The sequence below is a fragment of the Panthera onca genome, chromosome D1 (assembly GCF_046562875.1).
Source record: "Panthera onca isolate mPanOnc1 chromosome D1, mPanOnc1 haplotype 2, whole genome shotgun sequence".
Classification (NCBI taxonomy): Eukaryota; Metazoa; Chordata; class Mammalia; order Carnivora; family Felidae; genus Panthera; species Panthera onca.
In genome coordinates this window covers 14,771,270-14,797,267 of record NC_138348.1, presented here as the reverse complement: position 1 = coordinate 14,797,267, position 25,998 = coordinate 14,771,270, and the positions used below count along the sequence as shown (strand labels likewise).

The window sequence follows — 25,998 nt, the reverse complement described above, 5'->3', positions numbered from 1 at the left end:
CATCGCCATTAAAACTTTGGTTGGTTTCTCTCATGTCAAATGCTCTCACCCCTCTGATTTTTGTATCTTTGGATCACAAACTCTTTACAACCAAGGGTATGTTTTATTTCTACTCTCATTTCATCATGGGTCACATTTAGGGAAGCTGTTTGGACTTTGTATTTGTTTTTTAGTATTTATTAAGGATATTTGGAGTTGCCATTCCCAGCTTCTGATCACCATGAGCAAATTAGCAGAAACCACAGTGCCGAGATGATTTCAGTCATTCGAAGAAGGAAATTGTCAGAGGCTCTGGCTGTAAAATTCTCTTTTGTCTGGCAAGAGAGTGGGACACAGGATGAAAAACGAGAGATGGCTAATGTCTGGGAAGGACAAGAGATCTGAATAAGTGTCGTTGCCCTGTTTTTATTAGGATGAGAAGGATTACAAACATAGCGATGGACGTGCACAAAGAGAGAATGAATTTGTCAACATTAACTTGTGGTTGTGAGGAAAAGGGGGTCCTGAAGGTATTTGGGGTTAGGGGTTTGGGTTAATACAAAACAAAAGCTGGGTGCAGGGCAATCGGGAGGAAGGTTGTTTACAGTGGATATGAGGCAGAACCTTTGTTTACCTTAGCTAGCCTAGGGGATGAGGCAGGTAAGGGTAATAACCTCAGAGTTAACAAGGCACCTTTTCTTTTGTTAACCCTCTCTGCTCTGGGCTGCTTTGCCTGCAGTGCAGCAGTCCACAGTCCAATTCACCAATTTACCTAATTTGGCCCTACCCTCCTGCAAAAGCAGCTTTTCTGATGTAGTGCTAAATTGGGAATGCTTTCAACCTGAACATCTAATCTTGTTTATTTCATATACCTATGTGTTGGGCACCTTTGCGCCTGTTCCTATTTTAGGCCTTTGCCAATCCCTCTCTATGCTGGGGGTTCTGCACTGGTGTCTGTTTTGGGGTGCCTTTACACCTCCTTATTCCTTCTTGGCGCCTTTTTGCCTCCTTATACTCGGGGTGCCTTTGCAACCCCCTATATTTGGGGTGTCAATCTGGCTAACTCAAAGTCGGGTGTGATTGTTTTATGACTGTAATTCTCTATGCCTTGTTAACCCATCGGTGTAAGCCCAGAGGATTCCTAAGCTTATCCCCCACAGGCAATTAGTGTGAAAACAGTTGTGCAGCTGTATTAGGGGTAAATGAACAGGTAGATTAATATCTTGATAATATTAATAATCGTAATACAACATTGATGCCAATAATCTTAATGAAAGGACCATTCCAAAAGCATGTACTGCCTATCTGCATCTCTTATGCATTGTACACACTTAATTATTTAGCTTTCATAGAAACTCTAAAAGGTAGATTATTTTACTCCTCCCATTTACAGGTGAAGAAAATGAAGCCCAGCGATATATCGGGACTTGTGAAATATGGCACCATACTGTGCAGCAGTTGGGGTATGAATCCAGGTGGTTCAGCTTCAGCTTCGATGCTCTGTCACCGTGCTAACCTACCTCTCTGCTCTGCTTTAGGATGTTTGCATCTCAGGGAACCTGGTTCAGAATCTGACTTTCTTCAGTTAAAGCTGTAGTTCATCCCTTAACATAACCTGGAGTTTTTCACTGATCCGTCTGTCTCTTAGGAATTTTTACACTTCTCTCTGCAGATGGTTTCTATTCTTCTAATACCAACCGCATAGTCCCTTACATAATGAATGATTTCATCTACATGTATCTTAAAACTCAAAAATCATTAAGTAGTGAGTATTTTATGTTATGTTAAAGTATCTTTACCCAGCTAGTAAAAAGTGGAACTGAGATTTGAACCCAAGACATCTGACTGGAGCAACAGTGTTCTTGACCAAGAAATGTAGTTATTTTCTTGATGAATAGCCATCCCAGATAAAATATCAACATTGCAAAATATGAACTGAACAAACATAAAAAAATTCTCGTAACAGCAACACTTTCATTAAAAAATGTAGTAAACTAGTAAAAAAACGTAGTAAAAATGTAACATGTGGCTGGTGATAAAAATGTGTATGTATATAAAAAAATGCAATTTTTCTCTACTAACCAAATGAGAGAATAAGATCATGTCATAAAATAACCTTTTTTGTTTGTTTGCATCTTCTGTAAAATCATGAACCTTGAAATATTGACCATATGTGTATGGTGAGCTCTTCTGAAAAATCATGAACCTTGAAATATTGACCATATGTGTATATAGTAAAAAGATGTGGAGATAAACACAAATGTAAATATACTTAGAGAATGTTTCTTAAAAGACATATAAGAAAACCAATAGTTATTTCCAAAGAGTAGGATTATAGATACAATAATTGGGAGACAGCTTTTAAATTTTCTTTCATTCTGTGTACTTTGAATAATTAATGACAATCATGAATTATTTCATAATAAAATATAGTTAATAAATGTACACAAAATATTGAAAAACGTTTTTAATAATTGTCAACAGCAATGATAATCCCTAGCATTTGGGACAGCGGCATCATATTTGGGAAATTAAGTTGTTATCTGTGTGAGTCAAAATTGGAAGCGATATAAATATCTCAAAAGACAAATGATCAAAGAGATGCCACTTAAAAAGCTATATACAATGTCACATAATTAAATTAACAGTTAGACTAATGATAAGTATAATAACATGGGAAGAAGTGTTATAATAATCCCAAGTCAAAATCAGGACACAAAATGATATTATATGATGATTTCAGTGAAAACTCAACATGTTATGAACAAATACTTGAAATAGAACATTCATAACATAGTATGTTGGAATTATGGGATACTTTTCAGATGAAATTTTTAGAAGCATGCTGGTGACTTCAGGGTAAAATGAACATCTCTGAGTAACATCTCTGATGCCTATTTAGATTATAGGCATCATTAGGAATTTTATAGCGTGTTGACTTCATAGGCAGAGATGCTCAATATTCTGAGTTTAGTCCCACAGCACAGTCAAGAGGGTAAACAGTTTCCTCAATTATTCCAACCACAAAGTTGTCCTGACATTTGTTTTATAATGACATCAGAGAAGCTGACATTGAACATGAGAGTGTGTAAGTAAAAGATTGTCAAAACAGACTTTTGTAAAGTCCAAGATACAGATGGGATCAGAGATGAAGGGGTCAGGGACCTAAATGAGTGAACTGAACAGAGAATATTTTCTTCCAGAGGGATTCTCCAATGATATGAGTGCTTAATCATAGTGGAATAGAGTTTTTTTAGATTTCAAAGCACATAGATAACACCTATATGTGTATCTGTGTGCATATACAATCTTTTAATTCTTAAGGAAACTCAGGATCAGCTAAGGCAAATATTTGCATCCCTTTTTCACATGAAAGCTAAATTATGAGACAGTTAAGTCACTTGCCCAAGGACAGTTCAAGTTCTGCAGTTTTCAATCTTGGTGGGAATCAGAATTTTTTAAGGACATTTAATTTTACCTCCCCAGATGCAAAGGCTTTGTTGATCCAAGGCAGTTAGCTTCTGAATCAACAGCTCTGGGAGAGGCTTGGGCATCTGCAGATTTACCAAGAGTCATAGAGGATTGAAGGCAGTCAGAGGTAACATAACATGGAGCAAAAGCAAGGCATTCAGAGTTCAGCCCACCGATCTTCCCAAGCTGTCACTTCTTTTCTTCTCTTTGCAGATTCAGCCCTTGTCCTCCACTGCACCTTACTTTCAGCCAGTAGTATTACGATGAATAGCAGTGTGACTGAATTCATTCTTCTTGGGCTGACACAGGATCCAGTAAAGCAGAAGGCAGTATTCGGGGTCTTCTTGATCTTTTACCTTGCGACACTGTTGGGGAACTTTCTCATTGTAGTGACTATCAAAACAAGCAGGACCCTTGGGACTCCCATGTACTTCTTCCTGTTCTATCTGTCTTTTGCTGACACTTGCTTCTCTACAACCACAGCCCCCAGATTGATTGTGGATGCCCTTTCTCACAAGAAGACCATTTCCTACAATGAGTGCATGATTCAGGTCTTTACATTCCATTTGTTTGGGTGCATGGAAATCTTGGTGCTCATCCTCATGGCTTTAGATCGCTATGTAGCCATTTGTAAGCCCTTGCGATACACAACCATCATGAACCGGCATGTCTGCAGCATTTTGGTGATTCTAGTCTGGGTGGCATCTTGTATCCACTCTTTGGCACAAATTTTCCTGACTTTGAGATTGCCTTTCTGTGGCCCCAACGTGATTGACCACTATTTCTGTGACTTGCAGCCCTTGTTGAAACTTGCCTGCATGGACACTTATGTGACAAATTTGCTACTTGTTTCTAACAGTGGAACCATATGCACGGTGAGTTTCATAATCCTGCTTACCTCCTATGTTGTCATCTTGTACTCTCTGCGAAACCACAGTGCTGAAGGAAGGCGAAAAGCCCTTTCCACCTGCACCTCCCACTTTATTGTGGTTGTCTTATTTTTTGGTCCATGCATATTCATATACACACGTCCCCCAGCCACATTTCCAATTGACAAAATGGTGGCTGTGTTTTATACAATTGGGACGCCCCTGCTGAACCCTTTGATCTATACACTGAGGAATATGGAAGTGAAAAAAGCCATGAAGAAATTATGGTGTAGCAAAGAATGACTTCTTTGGATATAGGATATTCAGGGAATTCTAAAGTATTTTTCCTTGACAGCTTGGTTTTCCTTCATGGACAGACAAAATGAATTATTCTCATTGTGGGAAAAATCCATTAGGAAATTTTAATTTCACTAATATTTTGTATATTTAATTGAATTATTATGAATAAGTACGAATAAATACACATTCCTTATTCCGAGAGGATGGCATTAAAATAGGATTACTTAACACCCATAACCATTGTGAACATCCTGGGCTGGCTCTCAGTTGAATTCTTTTGATAGCTGGCCATATTCACATGATAATTTCTCTTCTTGTACAATTTGCCTTCAGAAAAAAAAAATATTGACAGAATAATTGTGTGTGTGTGTGTATGTGTGTGCACACACCAATTCTTTACAGATTTCATTCTAGTCCTTAAGAACTTGGATATAGAGCTAATCCCTATGGAACCAGAACTTAGAAATGAATGTTGTGGTCTGACAACCTGGGAGTTGGAGAAGATGTTCTGAGAAAATTCTGCGGTGGAATGTGTGCCTCAGGCTGACTCACTGGTACATGGATGGACCCTGAAACTACACGAAAAGCTGGAAATCTCAGTGAAAACCTGGACTGTCACTTGAAAACTCTCTCAGTGTTCAGTGAATGGTGGGAGAAGGAGAGTTTAACACTTGGCAGTGATGGGCGGTATCATCCAGGAACTGCTTTTTGGCAGGGTCCTTCTCTTTCATCGTCACAGATCAGGGTCAGTGAGGGGGTTTGGCAGCAGGAATATGCAGAAGGTTAAGGGGTAGAAGGGCGGCTAGAAAGCAATGTACACTGTACAGAAAGCAAAGGTGAAAGGAAAGTCGTAACTGTATCCAGCTGGGATAGAAGAAGCTTTGCTTTTTTATATTAATAATAATTTTTTGGATATCTGAACGTTTGCAGGGAAACAAATGCACTTTCTGGGTATCTCTATAAAATTGACGTAGATTGGCTTGACGTCCTTGGCTGTTACATTTATTTACATATCGGGAAAACACTTTTTATTTATTTATTTATTTATTTATTCATTTAGGGTTCCCAATGGTGTCTGAAAATTCAAATTTCATATTCCTCGGGAGAAGCCAGGATTGAAGGTCCACATTAGTGCTTTTCAATTCTGGTCTTCTGGTTTTGTAGGAGAATGTTTGAAGACATAGTTTGATTATTGAAGTTAAACAATTGAGATGTGCAATAAACACCCTACCACCATAACCACCACCACCTCCGCCACCACCACATCGTAATCTCATAATTAAGTACCGTCATGTGATGCTTTTTCAGTATCTGAACTTATAATTCCCACCAAATTGGAACCAAGAAGAATTACTTTAAGTGATATAAGCTAATGACAAAAGAATCCAATGACCTTCCCAATTATGAGAACATTTCTACCAACTGAAGACCAAATGTTATCATGTCACATCAAAGATGCCCAAGACTCCTACATAGAAAGAGGTGGCAGAATAAATAGTTAAGTCCCAAGGAAGACAGACATTCGTCAGAGCTCTCAGTGCCATAGTTACAAGAGGCAATTATGTTTTATGTTCTAAGTGAAGACTCAAGATCTTCCTAACTTTGTGTCTTGCAGTTTCATTTCTGAAGCATTTGAATCTGGTCATATGAAGGTTATATTTAGAACAATTGCAGAAATTTTCTTGTCATGCTTAGTTCATTTAGATGTCAGATTCCCTTGGATGTTAAATAAAGTCTCAGTTGGAAGGGGTGGGAGAACTTGCAGGGAACTGAAAGATCTTACTTGACCTGGTACCTTAACAAACTGCCTCACTGTCTCTGCTTCTGGCAAATGGTGAAAGCTTTTTATTTGCCTTCCTTTGGGGGGCTTTTTGTAGGCTCTCTCATTTTAGCATCCTTGATGTGGAAAGATTTGTATTTCTTGTCATCACTGATGACCCCTTGTTAGCCCTTAGAAAGCCAGTGGTTAACTTCCAAATTCTGTACTCTTCCCAGTGAACTCTTTTGGGCTGGTCCCTAAAAGATCGCTTTCTGGCTTCTCTGTGGCAGTTTGTGGGAAACATCCAGGCATCTCTGCTCCCAAAGTGTTCTATTAATGAAGAAACATTTCTAACATAGGCTGATGTCAAACAGTCACCCTCATCTGATACCAACCTGTCTCTCTTCCTTCCTTGACTTTACTTACCTCAGTCTGCTCAGTGCACCCATATGGAGGGTCCCATGCTAGGTTCTCAGAGTAGGGCTTCATCACACACGCACATGCACACGCACACACACACACACACCCCTGGGGTGAGGGACAGACATACCTCTACAGTGAATTCTCTAAAGCTGTTTTCACAAATTACTCAGCCACTTTATAACCCGACCACGTTTATATCCTTTATCTAGTTGTAGGATACTTCTGTTGATCATTTCCTTGGTTTGGAAGTAGCATAAGATGATTTAGGCACAAGTTCACATCCATTGTGTCTATTCAACATTTGAGTTTTAACACCTTGCTACATAAGAAAGGTTACATTATAAACAATTTGTATGACCACTGGACCTGAAGAGAATTTATTTTCATTTGGAAAGTGATGGTAGACGGCACTGGAGGGGCGAAGATGGTGGAGAAGCCAGGTAGTTTTTTCTTTTCTCTGTCTCTTCCCTGAAATACAGTTAGATCATCACCAAACCATCTTGCACAACTAGAAAACAGATTTGAGGATTAACACAACAATCTGCAACTTGAGGCACAGAACTCAGCAGGTCCATGGTGCAGAGAGGTGAACTGGGGGAGAGAGAAGCTGTGGATAGTGGGGAGCTGTTTTTGCTTGTGGACAGAGGACAGAGACAGGGCGAGAGTACAGGAAATGCACTCCCTCTAACAGCAGCTGATGAGGAAGAGAGGGAGTAGAAAACCCACAAGGACTGAACAAGAAAGAGAGAAACAAAACTTAGAAAGAAAGTTTACCTTTACAAACTGGGGTTTTATCAAGAAAGGATGCTGAATTTTGTCAAATGGTTTCTCCATATCTATTGACAGATTCACGTGGTTCTTCTCCTTTTTCTTACTAATGTGATGTATCACATTGATTGATTTGTGGAAATTGAGTCATCCTTGCATCCCAGGTATAAATCCCACTTGATCGTGGTGAATAGTTCTTTTAGTGTATTGTATGGTTCAGGGTGGGTAGGATTTTGTTGAGAGGTTTTGCATCCATGTTCGTTAGGGAAATTGGCTGTAGTTCTCCTTTTTAGTGGGGTGTTTGTCTGGTTTTGGAATCAAGGTAAATGCTGGCCTCATAGAATGAGTCTGGAACTTTTCCATCCATTTCTACACTTTGGAAGAGCTTCAAAAGAATAGGCATTAACTCTACTTTCAGTATTTGGTAGAATTCCCCTGGAAAGCCATCCAGCTCTGGACTCTGGTTTTGGGGAGATTTTTGATTACAGATTCAGTTTCTTTACTGGTATGGGGCTGCTCAAATTTTCTATTTCTTCCTATTTCAGCTTTTGTAGTTTATATGTCTCTAGGAATTTGTCCATTTCTTCGAGATTGCCCAATTTATTGGCATATAATTGCTCATAATACTGTCTCCATTTTTTTTCTAGTGGTTGATTTCGAGTTTCACAGTGTTGTGGTCTGAAAATATACAAGGTATGATCTCAATCTTTTTGTACTTATTCAGGGCTGATCTGTGTCCCAGTATGCGATATTTTCTGGAGAATGTTCCACGTGCACTGGAGAAGAATATGTATTGTGCTGCTTTAGAATGGATTGTTCTGAATATATCTGTTAAGTACATCCAGTCCAGTATGTCATTAAAAGCCTTTGTTTCTTTGTTGATGTTCCAGTCAGATGATCTGTCCATTGTTGTCATTTGGGTGTTGAAGTCCCCTACTATTATCGTATTATTGTCAATGAGTTCCTTTATATTTGTGATTAAATGATTTGTAAATTTGTGGTATCAAAACTTGGGGACATAAATAGTTACAATTGTTAAATCTCCTTGGCAGATAGACACCTTAATTTTGATCTGATACCCTTCTTCATCTCTTGTTACACTCTTTATTTTAAAATCTGGATTTTCTGATGTAAGACTGGCTACTCCAGCTTTCCTTTGGCAACCATTAGCATGATAGATGGTTCTCTACCTTCTTACTTTCAATCTGAAGTTGTCTTAAGCCTAAAATGAGTCTCTTCTAAACAGCATATAGATGGATCTTGTTTTTTTATCCATTCTGTTACCCTATGTCTTTGATTGCAGCATTTAGACCATTGACATTTAGAGTGAGTCCTGAACGATATGAACTTATTGCCATTGTGTTGTGTGGAGTTGGAGTTTCTGGTGGTATTGTCTGGTCCTTTCTAGTCTCTGTTGCTTTGATCTTTTTTGTTTTGTTTCGTCTTTTTTCCTCTCAGAGAGTTCCCCTTAAAATTTCTTGCAGGCCTTGTTTAGTGTTCACCAACTCCATCAGTTTTGTTTGGGAAACTTTTTATCTCTCCTATTTTCAATGACAACTTTGCTGGATAACGAATTCTTGGCTGCATTCTTATTCAACACGTTGAACATATCTTGCCACTCTTTTCTTGCCTTCCAAGTTTCTGCGGATAGGTCTGGTGTGAACCTGCTCTGTTATCCCTTGTAGTTTAAGGACTTTTTTTTTTCTTTTCCCTTGCTGCTTTCATGATTCTTTCCTTGCCTGAGTATTTTGTGAACTTGACTATGATATGCCTTTTTGATGCTTGGTTTTTGTTGCATCTAATGGGAGTTTTCTGGGCTTTGTGGATTTTGAGGTCTACTTTTCCACTATTATTTGCTCCCATGACCCTTCTACCCCTTTTCCCTCTCTTTGTCTTCTGGGACCCATATGATTTGGATGTTACTCCTTTTTAATGAGTCACTGAGTTCTCTCATTCTTATATCCTGCTCCTTTGCCTTAGTTTTCCTCTTTTTTTCTTCTTCACTATTCTCTATAATTTTGTCCTCTGTATCATGAATTTGCTGCTCTGCTTCATCCATCCTTGCCACCATAGCACCATTCGAGATTGAATGTCAGTAATAGCATTCTTATTTTCACCTTACTGGTGAAATTACTATCGTGATTGTAAATTTGTGTTCTGTCATCTTGCTTGTAACAGTGTTGATTAAGTCCCTGGTTGCCATTTCTTCCTTTTCTTTCTTTTGGGGTGAATTCCTTCATTTCATCATTTTGAAGGAAGAAAAAGAATTAATAAAATAAAATAAATAAATAAAAATTAAAAAATTAAAATCAACACAAAAAAATCAAATGTAGGATGCTGGCCACAGGTGTGTTCTGGATGTTTGTTGAAAGAAGTTTGATAGAATAGAGAAAAAAAGGAAATAAAAGAAGTGAAAAAAAGGCAAACAGTTGAAAATTTAAAATAATGAATACAATAACATAGAATAAAAAGAAATGAGGAAAGTGAAATAGATTTAAAAGTTTACAAAAACGTGAAAAATACGGTAGAAAAACTGAAGAAAAATCTTTTCATAAAAATGGGAATAAGTATCAATTTTTTCTCTTTCTCTCTTCACGAACAAGAAAAGAAACTAAAAGTAAACATAGAGAACATACAGATGGGTGCTGGGTGGGTTGTGTGTGAGTGGATGAATAAATGGGCAAAGGACCTTGAGGAAGACACTTGTTAGGATGAACACTGGGTGTCAGATGTAGGACATGAATCACTGGATTCTACTCCTGAAATTATTAGTGAGCTATATGCTCACTACCTTGGATGTAAATTAAAAAATATAATTTGGTATGTACAATGCAGTCATAGCATTAAAATGAATGAAATCTTACCATTTTCAACAACATGGATGGACTTAGAGTGTCCATAAGCTAAATAACTCAGACAGAGGAAGTCAAATAGCACATGATTTCACTCATATGTGGAATTTAAGAAATAAGGCAAATGAACAAAGAAAGGAAAAAGAAAACAAAACACCCAGACTCTAAAATACTGAACAGAAAATGCTGGTTGCTGAAGGGAGGTGGGCGGCTGTGTGAAATAGTAAAGGAGATCAAGAGGAGCGAAGATACTCCACAGGTAGCCAGTCTGTGACACTTGTGATGAACGTTGAGTAATGTGTAGAATTGCTCAATAACAAAAGTGCATTTCATTGTTAAGTATAACTTGAATTGATTTAAAAATAAAAACTACTTGAAAACATTTTCATTTCCATATATTTTCCCTTGTCTCTTTACCTGACAACTTACTGACTTCAAAATATTTAGAAAGTGTAGAAATTTTAATGAGTAGTTTTCATTGTAATTTTATAATTTATGAATATTTTTAAGATTTATATTATATCTAAGAGTGACATTTTCTACAATAAGAAACAGGGAGAAGTTTAGAAACATGTTTAAAGTGACAGAGACACAAATAGTGAAGCTAGAATTCAATCATATCACATGTTGTTAAACTTGTACATGGGCTCCGAGTTTTGTGTGGTGTTACAAAAGATTTGGCTTAGAGAGCAGAGCATTTGGGAACTTTCAGGAATCTATACCTGCTTGCTTTTTCTGTAGGGCAGGGACAGGAGTGGAGCACTTGGTAACTGAAATGAGAAGTGTCCCATAGGACAGACTGGAGGGGGAGAAGGGCTCTGAGGACAGAATCTTCCCATTGATGACATTGTTCAGGAATGCTTGGCACTGAGGTTTGCTGTGGTCAAGGATTGTTTGAGATTATCCCTTGCGGTGGGTGGAAGGCTAGAATCCTTGTCCCCCCAAAGGCTCAGCATTTGTGAACATCTATGAAATCTCTATAAATATTAGATGGAGGAGGAAGAAATGTTTAATTCGCGTGCTCTTTTGGGGAGTTGTTTTGGGGTTACAGAGTTGCTTTAAGAGACTTTTCTATCATCAAATATTGGGGATATTTCCTTTTTATTCTCGTAAGTTTTAAGAATAGAAGTGAGAAATTTTCTGCTGATATTACAGCTCTAACTCAGTCCTTTTAATAAAGACTGGCTGTCTGTGGAGTATCTCCTCTCCCCACAGACCCTGCACTGGAAAGCTGAGTAAATTTATTGGGTGTACGGTTCACATGTTGCACACTTACTGCACATGATTCATCTTCATAGTAAATCTGAATTGCGAGAGCAAATCAAGGAGCTCTCTATTGGATCTCATCTCCTTTACGAGCAATAAGGTAAGTTTTCAAACCCAGTAAACTATGTTCTTTTCCTTGCCTCCCATGCAGAACTGGGTTTTAGGGCAGTTGCCATGATTTAATTCTGTCTCCTGAGAAGCTTGAAGCTCTGGGAACATATTTGTCTTAGTGATGAGAGGATCTCAATGTGTCAGGGCTCCCAGCTTTCACTGGCTTCTGCTTGAGGCAGCACAGTCTCAGGAAAAGTTCTTATTGAAAGAGTGGGGGGTATATTTGAGGGGGCATAAGTATAGTGTCTGCTACATATGGGTTTCTTTTTCTTTTAATGGATTAAATAAGCAGCTGACCCTCAATTTATTTATTTCATTGAATTTTTTTTATTTATCTTGAGAGAGAGAGAGAGGAGAGAGAGAGAAATGGAGAATGAGTGAGTGAGAGGCAGGAAGAGAGAGACAGAGAGAGAGAGAGAGAGAGAGAGAATCCCAGGCAGGCTTTCAGCGCAAAACCCTATGTGGGGCTTGATCCCATGAACCGTGAGATCATGACCTGAGTGAAATGAAGAGTCTGACACATAACTGACTGACCCACCCAAGCACCCCTATTCATGTGGATTTCTTATTTACAAGGCTTAAGTTCTGGAAAAGGAATAGGTTGTATACTAACCATACGCAGTCTCTATGCATTAATACTGTTGATACCTCGATCTGTGGTTTACTCATTATTCTGCCAGTAATGATACTAAAGTTGGCTGTCCATACCTCCTGAAAAACCTGCTTACAGCTAAGAATTATATTCTCTTTCTGCTGTTGGGGTAAGGGGTATATATGGAGTGGAGGAATGAGAAGCAAACTCTCTCGTGAAATCCGAGACAAGTACTCATTTTCCATAACAATTCTTTGCTCAACCTTACACTGTGGGCTTAAATGGTAAATGTGAACATAAATAAATATAAACATATATATATATATATATATATAAATATAAACATAAATAGAAATATAAATTCTGCTCTCTTTTTTAATCCCTCTTCAATTTGAGAGTCAGGGTACATACTGGGCATGGCAGTGCTTTTCTTCTCTACTGATTCTTGGTTTCTGGCTTAATCCGGCTCCACCCAAATGAATGGAGTCTGATGCTTTTCAGGGCAGTGGTGGGTGAGGTGTGGAGTGTTCGAGAGGGAGAGATTACCATGGAGCACAAAGGTTTGAGTTCTGGTACTGGTTGCTTTTTGACTGCTCTCTGCTAAGCTGCTTCCCAGCCTAGTCGGACATGTACAAAATAGAACAACGTGAATTTGCCTAATGAGATATAAATTCCAATGAACGAAGATTTTAAAGAGACAAGGAAAGAAGACTATAATCAAGGGTTGCATGATTCAAACACACACACACACACACACACACACACACACACACACACATATTTTAGCAGTGGAAGGCAAGTAGCAAGAAAGTTGTTTGGGAAAACCTGGAAGGCTCTGCCGAGGAGATGGACAGGATACTCTGGACACAGGAAGTAAATGCGGAAGGTGGAAGTTTATCAGAAGAAGGTTATTTAGCCACTAAGAAATACTGAAAATGTAGAGAATGAGAAGGTCGGGACATATTCATGAGGGACAGCAAGTGTCAGGCATGGCTGGAACACACACGAGCAGAAGCCTTGGGAGGAAAGGTGGTAAGCAAGACCATGGCACAGCGTTTGAGGACTTTGAAAGTCATGGTGAGTATTTCAGCCTTTGCACTTGAAAACTGCAGTAACCCTTTAATCATAAGTTAAGATTCATCATATTTTTAGAACACCCACTTTTCCTTTTGAAGTTGTAGCTAGGAGGTAAAAAGAGGGAGAGGATAGAGTGAGGAGAAGAGGGAATTTCTGAAATTGTTTCCTTTCTTTCTGTATAGAAACATAGAGGGTCCACTTAAAGAATTGTAGGATTGACCATTTGTAATACTTCTGTTTATGAGTAACCAGCCTGATTTTGTACTATGTTTGAGCTAATAATGCTCACAGTGAAAACTCACATAGTTATCTTCCACGATGTATTATTTTCTCCAACAAAATGGTGTGAGACATTTATTTAGAATTGAATGAGTATTAGACACTGTGTGAAAGGAGTTTTTATGTCCCATGTTTTGAGACTCTAAACTGATCCTATTTTAGGTCAGTGAAAATACTCTGTATGATATTATGATGATGGATGTATGTTACAATATTTACTGAAACCATAATGTACCACACCCAAGAGTCAACCTTGGGGTAAACTTTGGACTCTGGGTGATGAGGATGTGTCACGATAGGCTCATCAGTTCTGGGAAATGTACCGTTCTGGCGGGCGATGTTGGTAATGGCAGGGGTGATATTTGGGTGGCGGCTAGGGACCATATGGGGAATCTCTGTACCTGTGTCTTGGTGTTGCTGTGAATACAGCACTGCTTTAAAAAAATTAAGTCTTAGCAACGCGAACAAACTAAAAAGCAACAATGACCAAAAAATCTTATTAAACCTGAGAGGAGGCGTGTGATTTTGCTGCCTCCTCCCCACCCCCCACAGAGACAGCTGAGAGGGAGCCCATCTGCTCCTCCTCTGAGAGGGGAAGGGAGAGGTCTGGAGTCACCACTGAATCATACTCGGGATGCCTGCTGGGTCAATCTACATTCTGTTGGGGCCACAGTGGATCCACCTGTATGCTGTCCATTGAGTTTCTAATGCAGGGGATTCAAAGATGGATGTCTTCAGTGCAACCCTGACATCTTGAAGGGAGCAGGCACCTCATTCCAGATAAGCCCAAATCCAACTGGGCTAAATTTAGAAAAACCAGATGATTAAATTTTGATAAACAGCTGAATGATTTTGTTCTTCTGTGCTGAATAAATCTTAATAAAATCAGCTGTCATATCTTGTATATCTCCAAATCTCATACTTGACTGCAAAAATATGTTCAGATTTCATAACGTGGCTTCCATGGCCTTTGGCAGAGAGGAAACCTTGCTTTTCCAAGTTTTCTACTATGATACTAGAATCAGTCTAAACCAGCAGTTTCGTATTGACCTTCTCTATTTGTCCCATCATCGCCATTAAAACTTTGGTTGGTTTCTCTCATGTCAAATGCTCTCACCCCTCTGATTTTTGTATCTTTGGATCACAAACTCTTTACAACCAAGGGTATATTTTATTTTCACTCTCATGTCATCATGGTTCACATATAGGGAAGCTGTTTGCATTTTGTATTTGTTTTTTAGTATGTATTAACGATATTTGGAGTTGCCATTACCAGCTTCTGATCACCATGAGCAAATTAGTGCCAAGATGATTTCAGTCACTTGGGGGAAGGAAATTAGTGTGCAAAAGCGTTGTGCAGATGCAGTATGGGTAAATGAACAGGTAGATTAATATCTTGGTAATATTAATAATCATAGTGGAATGTTGATACTAGTAATCATAATGAAAGAACCATTCCAATCACAGTTACTAAATACCTGCATCTCTTCTGCGTCGTACATACTGAATTATTTAGCCTTCATAGAAACACTAAAAAGTAGATTCTTTTACAGGTGAAGAAAATGAAGCACAGAGGTATGTAAGGACTTCTGCCACATGGCACCATACTGCGCAGTGGGTGGGGTATGAATCCAGCTTTTCCGCTTCAGCCTCGATGCTCTCACTGTGCTAACTTACCTCTCTGCTCTGCTTAGGATGTTTGCATCTCAGAGAACCTGGTTCAGATCCTGACTGTCTTCAGTTAAAGCTGTAGTTCATCCCTTAACAGAATCCTCAGTTTTTCACTGACCCATCTGTCCTTTAGTAATTTTAACTCTTCTCTCTGCAGATTGTTTCTATACTTGTAATACCAACCACATAGACCCTTACATAATTAATGCTATCATCTACGTGTATTTTAAAACTCAAAAATCATTAAGAAAAAGTGAGTATTTTGCCCATTTTTGCCATAAGTCCAGGTAATTGTGATTTGATATTTAAAATCAAAGATGATTATGGAAGTATGAGAGAAGGGGATGGCAGTACCATTATAAAATGTTTTGCAAAAAGACTAAATTAAAATGGGAAAATGGACAGCTTGTAATATAAGAAAAGGAAAAAAGGTCACAGAAAAAGGGAAAAAGTAAAATCATAATAGGGAAAGTAGCAGAGGCGGGGACTTACATAGCTCTCGCTTATTATAAGCTGGATCTTTTTCTCATTTTATCTGCAGTGTAACCATGTTATGTGTAAAGTAGTTTTCCCCAGATAGTAAAGAGTGGAACTGGGATTTGAACCCAAGACATCTGACTGCAGCAACTGTGCTCTTGACCAAGAAATGTAGTTATTTTCTTGATGAATAGCCATCCCAGACAAAATACCAGGGTTGCAAATTATGAACTGAACAGATAAAAATTTCTCATTAGAGCAATATTTTCATTAAAAATGTAGTAAAATGTAAAATGTGGTTGGTGAGAAAAATGTGTATGTATGTATAAAACAAAATACGATTTTTTCTACTAACCAAATGAGGGAATAAGATCATGTCATAAAATAACCTTTTTTGTTTGTTTGCATGTTCATCAGCTTTTCTGCAAAATCATCAACTTTGAAATATTCACCATATGTGTATATAGCAAAAGGATATAGGCATACACACATATGTTAATATACTTAGGGAATGTTTCTTAAAAGACATTCTAAAAGAAACCAAAAGTAGTTATTTCTGGAGAGTAGGATTATATATTCAATTGCTTGGAGACAGCTTTAAATTTTCTTTCATATTTCTGTGTACTTTGAATAATTAATGAAAAACATGAATTATTTCATCAGAAAATATAGTTAATAAATGTACACACAATCTTGAAAAATATTTTTAGTAATTATCCACAGCAATGATAATCTCTAGTATTTGGGACGGCAACATCATGCTTGGGAAATTACTCTAAGTTGCTATTTATGTGAGTCAAAATTGGAAGCAATATAACTATCTCAAAGAAAAACGGTCAAAGAGATTCCATAGAATAAATTTTATACAAAGTCACACAATTAAATTAACAGTTAAACTAATGATAAGTTTGATAACGTGGGAGGAAGGGTTATAATAATTCCAAGTCAAAATCAGGACACAAAATGATATTATATGATGATTTCAATGACAAACTCAATATGTTATGAACAAATACTTGAAATAGAACAATCATAACATAGTATGTTGGAGTTATGGGATACTTTTCAGATGCAATTTTTAGAAGTGTGCTGGTGAATTCAGGGTAAAATGAACATCTCTGAGTAACATCTCTGATGCCTATTTAGATTATAGGCATCATTAGGAATTTTATAGCATGTTCAATTCATAGGCAGAGATGTTCAATATTCTAGTTTAGTCCCACAGTACAGTCAAGAAGGTAAACAGTTTTCCTCAACTATTCCAACCTCATAGTTTTCTTGACATTGGTTATATAATGACATCAGGGAAGCTGATGTTGAACGCGAAGGCATTAAGTAAAAGATTGTCAAAATAGAGTTTTATAAAGCATATTATATCCAAGAAACTGATGGGTTCAGAGATGAAGGGGTAGGAGACCCAAAAATAAGTGAACTGAACTGAGAGTATTTTCTTCCAGAGGGATTCTCCAACAATATGAGTGCTTAATCTTAGTGGAATAGTCTCTTTTAGATTTCAAAGCACATAGATAAAACGTATAACACATGAGATATATGTGTGTATCTGTGTGCATAAACAATCTTTTAATTCTTAAGGAAACCCAGGGACAGGTAAGGCAAATACTTTCACTCCATTTTTCAAATGAAAGCTAAATTTTAACACAGTTAAGTTACTTGCTGAAGGAGAATTGAAGTTCTGTTTCAAGTTTTCAATCTTGGTAGGAATCAGAATTTTTAAAGGACATTTCATTTTACCTCCCCAAATGCAAAGGCTTTGATCCAAGGTAGTTCGTTTCTGAATCAACAGATAGATCTGGGAGAGGGTTGGGCATCTGCGGATTTACCAAGAGTCAAAGGGGATTGAAGGCAGTCAGAAGTAACATAACATGGAGCAAAAGCAAGGCATTCAGAGTTCAGCCCACCGATCTTCCCAAGCTGTCACTTCTTTTCTTCTCTTTGCAGATTCAGCCCCTGTCCTCAACTGCACCTTACTTTCAGCCAGTAGTACTGCGATGAATAGCAGTGTGACTGAATTCATTCTCCTTGGGTTGACACGGGATGCAGGAAAGCAGAAGGCAGTATTTGGGGTCTTCTTGATCTTTTACCTTGCGACACTGTTGGGGAACTTTCTCATTGTAGTGACTATTAAAACAAGCAGGAGCCTTGCGAGTCCCATGTACTTCTTCCTGTTCTATCTGTCTTTTGCTGACACTTGCTTCTCTACAACCACAGCCCCCAGATTGATTGTGGATGCCCTTGCTCAGAACAGGACCATTTCCTACAATGAGTGCATGATTCAGGTCTTTACATTCCATTTCTTTGGGTGCATGGAAATCTTGGTGCTCATCCTCATGGCTTTTGATCGCTATGTAGCCATTTGTAAGCCCTTGCGATACACAACCATCATGAGCCGGCACGTCTGTAGGGTTTTGATGATTCTAGCCTGGGTGGGATCATGTATCCACTCTTCGGCACAAATTTTCCTGGCTTTGAGATTGCCTTTCTGTGGCCCCAATGTGATTGACAACTATTTCTGTGACTTGCAGCCCTTGTTGAAACTTGCCTGCATGGACACTTATGTGACAAATTTGTTACTTGTTTCTAACAGTGGGGCCATATGCACGGTGAGTTTCATAATCCTGCTTACCTCCTATGTTGTCATCTTGTACTCTCTGCGTAACCACAGTGCTGAAGGAAGGCGAAAAGCCCTTTCCACCTGCACCTCCCACTTTATTGTGGTTGTCTTATTTTTTGGTCCATGCATATTCATATACACACGTCCCCCAGCTACATTTCCAATTGACAAAATAGTGGCTGTGTTTTATACAATTGGGACGCCCCTGCTGAACCCTCTGATCTATACACTGAGGAATATGGAAGTGAAAAAAGCCATGAAGAAATTATGGTGTAGCAAAGTATGACTTCTTTGGATACACGATATTCAGGGATTTCAATGTATTTTTCCTTAACAGCTTGGTTTTCCTTCATGGACAGGCAAGGTGAATTATTCTCATTGTGGGAAAAATCCATTGGGAAATTTTAATTTCACTATTATTTTATATATTTAATTGAATTATTATGAATAAGTACGAATATATACACAACCCTTATTCAGAGAGAATGGCATTAGAATAGGATTACTTAATATCCATAAACATTGTGAACAACCTGGGCTGGCTCTCAGCTGAATTCTTTTGATACCTGGCTATATTTACATGATAATTTCTCTTCCTGTACGATTTGTCTTCAGAAAATAATGTATTGATTATTGACAGAATGATTGTGTGTGTGTGTGTGTGTGTGTGCGCGCGTGCACACTAATTCTCTACAGATTTTATTCTAGTCTTTAAGAACTTGGACATAGAGCTAATCCCTATGGACCCAGAACTTAGAAATGAAGGTTGTGGTCTTGACAACCTGGGAGTTGGGGAAGATGTTCTGAGAAAATTCTGTGGTGGAATCCTTGCCTGAGCCTGACTCACTGGGACATGGATGGACCCTTAAACTCCACGAAGAGCTGGAAACCTCAGTGAAAACCTCGACTGTCACTGGATAACACTCTCAGTGTTCAGTGAATGGTGGGAGAAGGAGAGTTTTACACTTGGCAGTGATGGGCGGTATCAGCCAGTGAACTGCTTTTTGGCAGGGTCCTTCTCTTTCATTGTCACAGATCAGGGTCAGTGAGGGGGTTTGGCAGCAGGAATATGCAGAAGGTTAAGGGGTAGAAGCATGGCTAGAAAACAATGTACAGTGTAGAGAAAGCAAAGGTGAAAGGAAAGTGATAACTGTATCCAGGTGGGATAGAAGAAGCTTTGCCTTTTTATATTGGAGACTCGCTCATTGTGTATCTGAACATTTGCAAGGAGAAAAATGGAGTTCCTGGGTATCTATAAAATTGACCTAGATTAGCTTGACTTCCTTGTCTCTTGCATTTATTTGCATATTGAGAAAACACATTTATTTATTTATTTATTTATTTATTCATTTAGGGTTCCCAATGGTGTCTGAACATTCAAATTTCATATTCCTCGGGAGAACCCAGGATTGAAAGCCCACATTAGTGCTTTTCAATTTTGGGCTTCTGGTTTTGTAGGAGAATATTTAAATACATAGTTTGATTTTTTAAGTTAACCTAATTGAGATGTGTAATAAACACCCTACCACCATAACCACCACCACCTCCGCCACCACCACATCATAATCTCATAATTAAGTACCGTCATGTGATGCTGTTTCAGTGTCTGAACTTACAATTCACACCAAATTGGCACCAAGAAGAATTACTTTAAGTGATATAGGCTAATGGGAATAGAATCCAATGACCTTCCCAAGTATGAGAACATTTCTACCAACTGAAGACCAAATGTTATCATGTCCCATCTAAGATGCCCAAGACTCCTACATAGAAAGAAGTGGCAGAATAAATAGTTAAGTCCCAAGGAAGACATTTGTCAGAGCCCTAAGTGCCATATTTACAAGAGGCAATTATGTTTTAGGTTCTAAGTGAAGACTCCCGATCTTCCTAACTTTGTGTCTTGCAGTTTCATTTCTGAAGCATTTGAACCTGGTCTGTGAAGGTTATATTTAGAATACTCGATTCTTAAGTGACCAAGACATAATAAAATAAACGTTTAATTCTTATCACTTGTTGATTCTTAAAATTTAATATAGTGGGAGAAAGAAAATATTCATTAGTGTTCAGAAAGCTGTGGGAATTTTCTTTTCATGCTTAGGTCATTTAGATCCCAGCTTCCCTTAGATTTTAGATAAAGTCAGTTCATAGGGGTGGAAGAAGTGGTCAGGGGACCAAAAAGTCTTACTTGACGTGGTACCTTAACAAACTCACTCACCGTGTCTGCTTCTGGCAAATAGTGAAAGATTTTTCTTTGACTTCCTTTTGGGGGATTTTTGTAGGCTCTCTAATTTTAGTATCCTGGGTGTGGGAAGAAGATTTCTGTTTCTTATGATCACTGATGACCCCTTGTTAGCCCTCAGAAAGCCAGTGGTTTCCTTCCAAATTCTGTACCCTTCCCAGTGATCTCTTTTGAGCTAGTCCCTAGAAGTTCTCCTTATGGCTTCTCTGTGGGAGTGTGTGGGGAAACATCCAGGCATATCTGCTCCCAAAGAGTTATATTTACATGGAAAACTTCTAACATAGGCTAATGTCAACCAGTCACCCTCATCTGATACCAACCAGTCTCTCTTCCTTCCTTGACTTTTCTTATCTCATTCTGCTGTGAGTACCCATATGGAGGGCCCCCATGCTAGGTTCTCCAAGTAGTGCTCCAGCACACAAACACACACACGCGTGCACACACACACACACACACACACAGACACATGTGAAGTCTGGGGTGAGGGACAGACATATCTCTACAGTGATTTACTTAAAGCTTTTATTCACAAGTCTCTTGGCCACTTTATAACCTGACCACGTCTATATCCTTTATCTAGTAGGAAACTTTCTTTCATCTTTTTCTTTGGTTTGGAAATAGGCATAAGGTGATTTAGAACATAGTTCACATCCATTGTGTCTATACAACATTTCAGTTTTAACACCTTGCTACATAAGAAAGGTTACATTACAATTTGTATGGACACTGGGCCTCAACAGAATTTATTTTAATTTAGAAAGTGATGGTAGACAGCACTGGAGGGGCCAAGATGGAGAACCAGCAGGGAAGTTTTTTTTTCCTTTCTCCTCCCTGAAATGCAGCTGGATCAACACTAAACCACCTTGCACACCTAGAGAAGAGATTTGAGAATTAGCACAGTAATCTGCAACTTGAGGCACAGAACTCATCAGGTACATGGTGCAGAGAGGTGAACTGGGGGAGAGAGAAGCTGTGGATACTAGGAGCTGTTTTTGCTTGTGGACAGAGGAAAGAGACACGGTGAGAGTATAGGAAATGCACTCCCTCTAAAAGCAGCTGGTGAAGAAGAAAAAGAGCAGAAACACCCACAAGAAAGGGAGAAAGAGAACTTAGAAAAGAGAGGGTTTAATTAAGTCTCCATAAACAGGGGTGGGAAAAATTAAAACTCCACAGCTCAATACCCAGCAAAGCTCTGTTTGGAAGGGTGAATTCCCCAGCAGCAGACAGTGAGGTCCGAGGGGGTCCTAGGGCCACACCGGGAGAGGCAGTTCCCTTCCGGGATAACTTTTGGTAGACACTGTGTGGCCTCCCCACAGGCATAGGTCCCAGCAGACCCTGGATAACAGCAATGTTCACTGGGGTTGAGATGAGGATGTTAAGGGTGGAGCCTGGTGCCATATCTGTGTTGTGATTTACCATAATTCATAATCCCTGAATCACTGCTGCTACATGATTGCATGAACTTTTTCTAGCACAGGCTGGCACCAGGCTGCACTCTCTGGGTATCTGCAGCATCGCAGTCATGTGAACTTTACTGGAGGGAGGGAGGCACTGGCCATTGCTCTTGAGACCCTCCCCCAAAGCATCTCAGTGGGTCATAGCTGTGAGGCCCTCAGAAGTGAGGGGTTTGGATACACAGCCCCATCTGAGATAAAACTTGGGAGGGAGGTGCTGCCTGGCAGACTTATGTCTTGGTCACAGGCAGTGTAGTTGCAGGGAGTGGACAGAAGCCTGAGACAAAGGAGGAGTGCTTGATTGCTGGTGGGGGAATTCACAGAGTTCTGATACTAGAGACTGGGTAGCTTGGTGATTCCATTTTCAGCCCTCCTGAGCATGTGAATACACACCCATGCTTGCCACAACCTTCCACTCTAGCACACTAAGCAGCGCCATCTCGTGGAGGATCAAGCCATTACACCAAGGTCCTTCCAAGTGGGCCAATGATGCTCTAGAGGAATGCCACAAGTGTCTGCCTGCTTAGTTTACAACCATAAAGTGCTTGATAGTTTGACTCCTGGGGGAAACTGGATTTCTTTCAACCATATCTCATTCTGTTCACTGGTCTGTCTATTCAATTTTTTTTTCATTTTCTTCTCTTTTCTCATTCTTGAAGAGACAAAGAGGAAAACATATTTATTTTCCAGTTTTATAAAAAGATTTCTGTTTATGGTTTCTACTTTACTTTCTACTTTATTGTAAATTTTTAAATCCTATTTCACTTTCATCATTTCATTTTATTCTACCTTATTGTATTTGTGATTTTAAATTTTCAAATGTTTTTCTTTTTGTCCCCTTTTATTCACTTGTTTTATTTCCTTTGTTCTCTATTCTATCAAGCTTCTTTCAACAACCAGGCCAAAACACACCTACAATCCAGCATTCTTTACTTGATATTTTTTGTGTTGTTTTAAATTTTTGAATTTTTAGTTATTTATTTTACTTTATTAATTCTTTTTCATCCTACAAAATGATGAAATGAAGGAATTCAGCTGAAAAGAAAGAAGAGGAAGAAGTGACAACCAGAGACTTAATCAACTCAGTTATAAGCAAGATGTCACAACCAGAATTTAGAATCACAATATTAAGAATACTACTCAGCTTAAAACATACACACACACAAACACATACACACAAACACACACCCAATCGCTTTCTGTGGCAATAAAAGAAGTAAACTCTTGTCAGAGTGAAATTAAAAAAGTTATAACTGACATTCAATCTCAAATGGTGCCATAGTGGCAAGGATGGATGAAGCAGAGCAGCAAGTCAATGATATAGAGGACAAAATTATGGAGAGCAATAAAGTTGAGAAAAACAGGAAAACTAAGGCAAAAGAGCATGATATAAGAATGAGAGAACTCAGCGACTCATTAAAAGGGAATAATATCCAAATCATAGGGGTCCCAGAAGATGAAGAGAGAGAAAAAGGGGTAGAAGGGTCATGTGAGCAAATAAGAGTGGAAAAGTAGACCTCAAAATCCAGAAAGCCCAGAAAACTGCCATGAGGGTCAACAAAAACCAAGCATCAAAAAGGCATATCATGTTCAAATTCACAAAATACTCAGGCAAGGAAAGAGTCATGAAAGCAGCAAGGGAAAAAAAAAACCCTTAATCTACAAAGGAAGACAAATCATGTTCAGAGCAGACCTATCCACAGAATCTTGGCTGGCCAGAAAGAGGTGGCAAGATATGTTCACGTGTTGGATCAGAAAAGTATGCATCAAGAATTCATTATCCAGCAATGTTGTCATTGAAAATAGAAGGAGAGATAAAAAGTTTCCCAAACAAACCTGATGAAGCTGGTGAACACCAACCCAGCCCTGCAAGAAATTTTAAGGGGAACTCCCTGGGAGGAAAAAAGATGAAACAAACAAAAAAGATCAAAAGCAACAAAGACTAGAAAGGCCAGAGAATACCACCGGAAACTCCAACTCCATAGATAATTTGAATAGCCCCACTAAAGAAATTGAATCCATAATCATAAATCTCCCCATAACCCGAGTCCAGGGCTGGATGGCTTTCCCGGGGAATTCTACCAAACACTGAAACAAGAATTAAGACCTATTCTTTTGAAGCTGTTCGAAAAAATAGAAAAGGAAGGAAGAGTTCCAAACACATTCTATGAGGCCAGCATTACCTTGATTCCAAAACCAGACAAACACCCCACTGAAAACAACTACAGACCAATTTCCCTGTTGCACATGGATGTAAAAGCTCTCAACAAGATCCTAGCCAACACTAAAAGAATTATTCACCACGATCAAGTGGTTTATATCTGGGATGCAAGACTGACTCAATTTCCATAAACCAATCAATGACATACATCTTGCTTAGAAAAGAGGGGGGAAGAACCACATGAACCTGTCAATAGATGTGGACAAAGCATTTGACAAAATTCAGCATCCTTTCTTGATGAAACCCCTCAAAGAGTAGTGATAAAAGGATTATACCTCAAGATCATAAAAGCTATATATGAGAGATCCACCACTAATATCATCCTTGGTGGGGAAAAAACTGAGAGCTTTCCCACAAGGTCACGAAAATGACGAGGATGTCCACTCTCTCCACTGTTATTCAACATAGTATTGAAAGTCCTAGCCTCAGTAATCACACAACACAAAGGAATAAAATGCATCCAATTGGCAAGGAGGAAGTCAAACTTTCACTCTTTGCAGATGACATGATACACTATATGGAAAACCCAAAGGTTCCACCAAAAAGCTGCCAGAACTGATCCGTGAATTCAGCAATGTCACAGGATATAAATTCAATGCACAAAATCAGATGCATTTCTATATACCAATAATGAAGCAACAGAAAGATACATCGAGGAATCGATCCCATTGGCAAGTGCACCAAGAACCATAAGACACCTAGGAATAAACCTAAACAAAGGGGTGAGAAATCTATACACTGAAAACAATAGGAAGCTACTGAAAGAAATGGAAGAAGACACACAACAAGATGGAAAAATATTCCCTGGTCATGGATTAGAAGAACAAATATTGCTAAAATGTCAATACTACCCAAGGAAATCTATGTATGTAATGCAATCTGTATGAAAATGAGAGCAACATGCTTCACAGAGCTGGAACAAACAATCCTAAAGTTTGTGTTGAACCACAAAATACCCTGAAGAGCCAAAGCAATCCTGAAAAAGAAAACCAAAGCTAGAGCATCACATTCTGTACTTCAAGGTGGATTCCAAGGCTGTAATCATCGGGACAGTATGGTACTGCCACAAAAACAGACACTCAGATTAAGGGAACAGAATATAGAGCCCAGAAATGGACCCATAAACATATGGGCAACTAATCTTTCACAAAACAGGAAAGAAAATAGAATGGAATAAAGACACTCTTCAGCAAATGGTATTGGGAAAACTGGACAGCGACATGCCGAAGAATGAACCTGGAACACTTTCTTACACCGTACACAAAAACAAACTCAAAATGGATGAAAGACCTAAGTGTAAGGCAGGAAGCTCTCAAAATCCTAGAAGAGAAAACAGGCAAAAGCCTCTTTGACCTCGGCTGCACCAACTTCTTGCTCAACATGTCTCTGGATGCAAGGGAAGAATGCAAAAATGAACTATTGGGACCTCATCAAGATAAAAAGCTTTTGCGTGGTGAAAGAAACAATCAGCAAAAACAAAAGGCAAATGATGGAATGGGAGAAGATGTGTTCAAATTACATATCAGATAAAGGGTTCGTATCCAAAGCCTATAAAGAA

At 38.7% G+C, this 25,998-nt stretch overlaps 2 protein-coding genes across 2 annotated transcripts; both read left to right on the top strand.

Annotated features, from left to right (window-relative positions):
- The first annotated feature begins 3,713 nt into the window (after window positions 1-3,713).
- Window positions 3,714-7,862, top strand: LOC144612866 (olfactory receptor 4C11-like). Its single transcript, XM_078432626.2, has 2 exons — window positions 3,714-4,606; window positions 7,790-7,862. Exons 1-2 carry the CDS (start codon window positions 3,714-3,716, stop codon window positions 7,860-7,862), a joined length of 966 nt encoding a protein of 321 aa, XP_078288752.2.
- Window positions 7,863-17,903: 10,041 nt separating this feature from the next.
- On the top strand, window positions 17,904-18,812 carry LOC132677530 (olfactory receptor 4C11-like). Its single transcript, XM_060629339.3, has one exon. It carries the CDS (start codon window positions 17,904-17,906, stop codon window positions 18,810-18,812), a length of 909 nt encoding a protein of 302 aa, XP_060485322.3.
- Window positions 18,813-25,998: the final 7,186 nt, after the last annotated feature.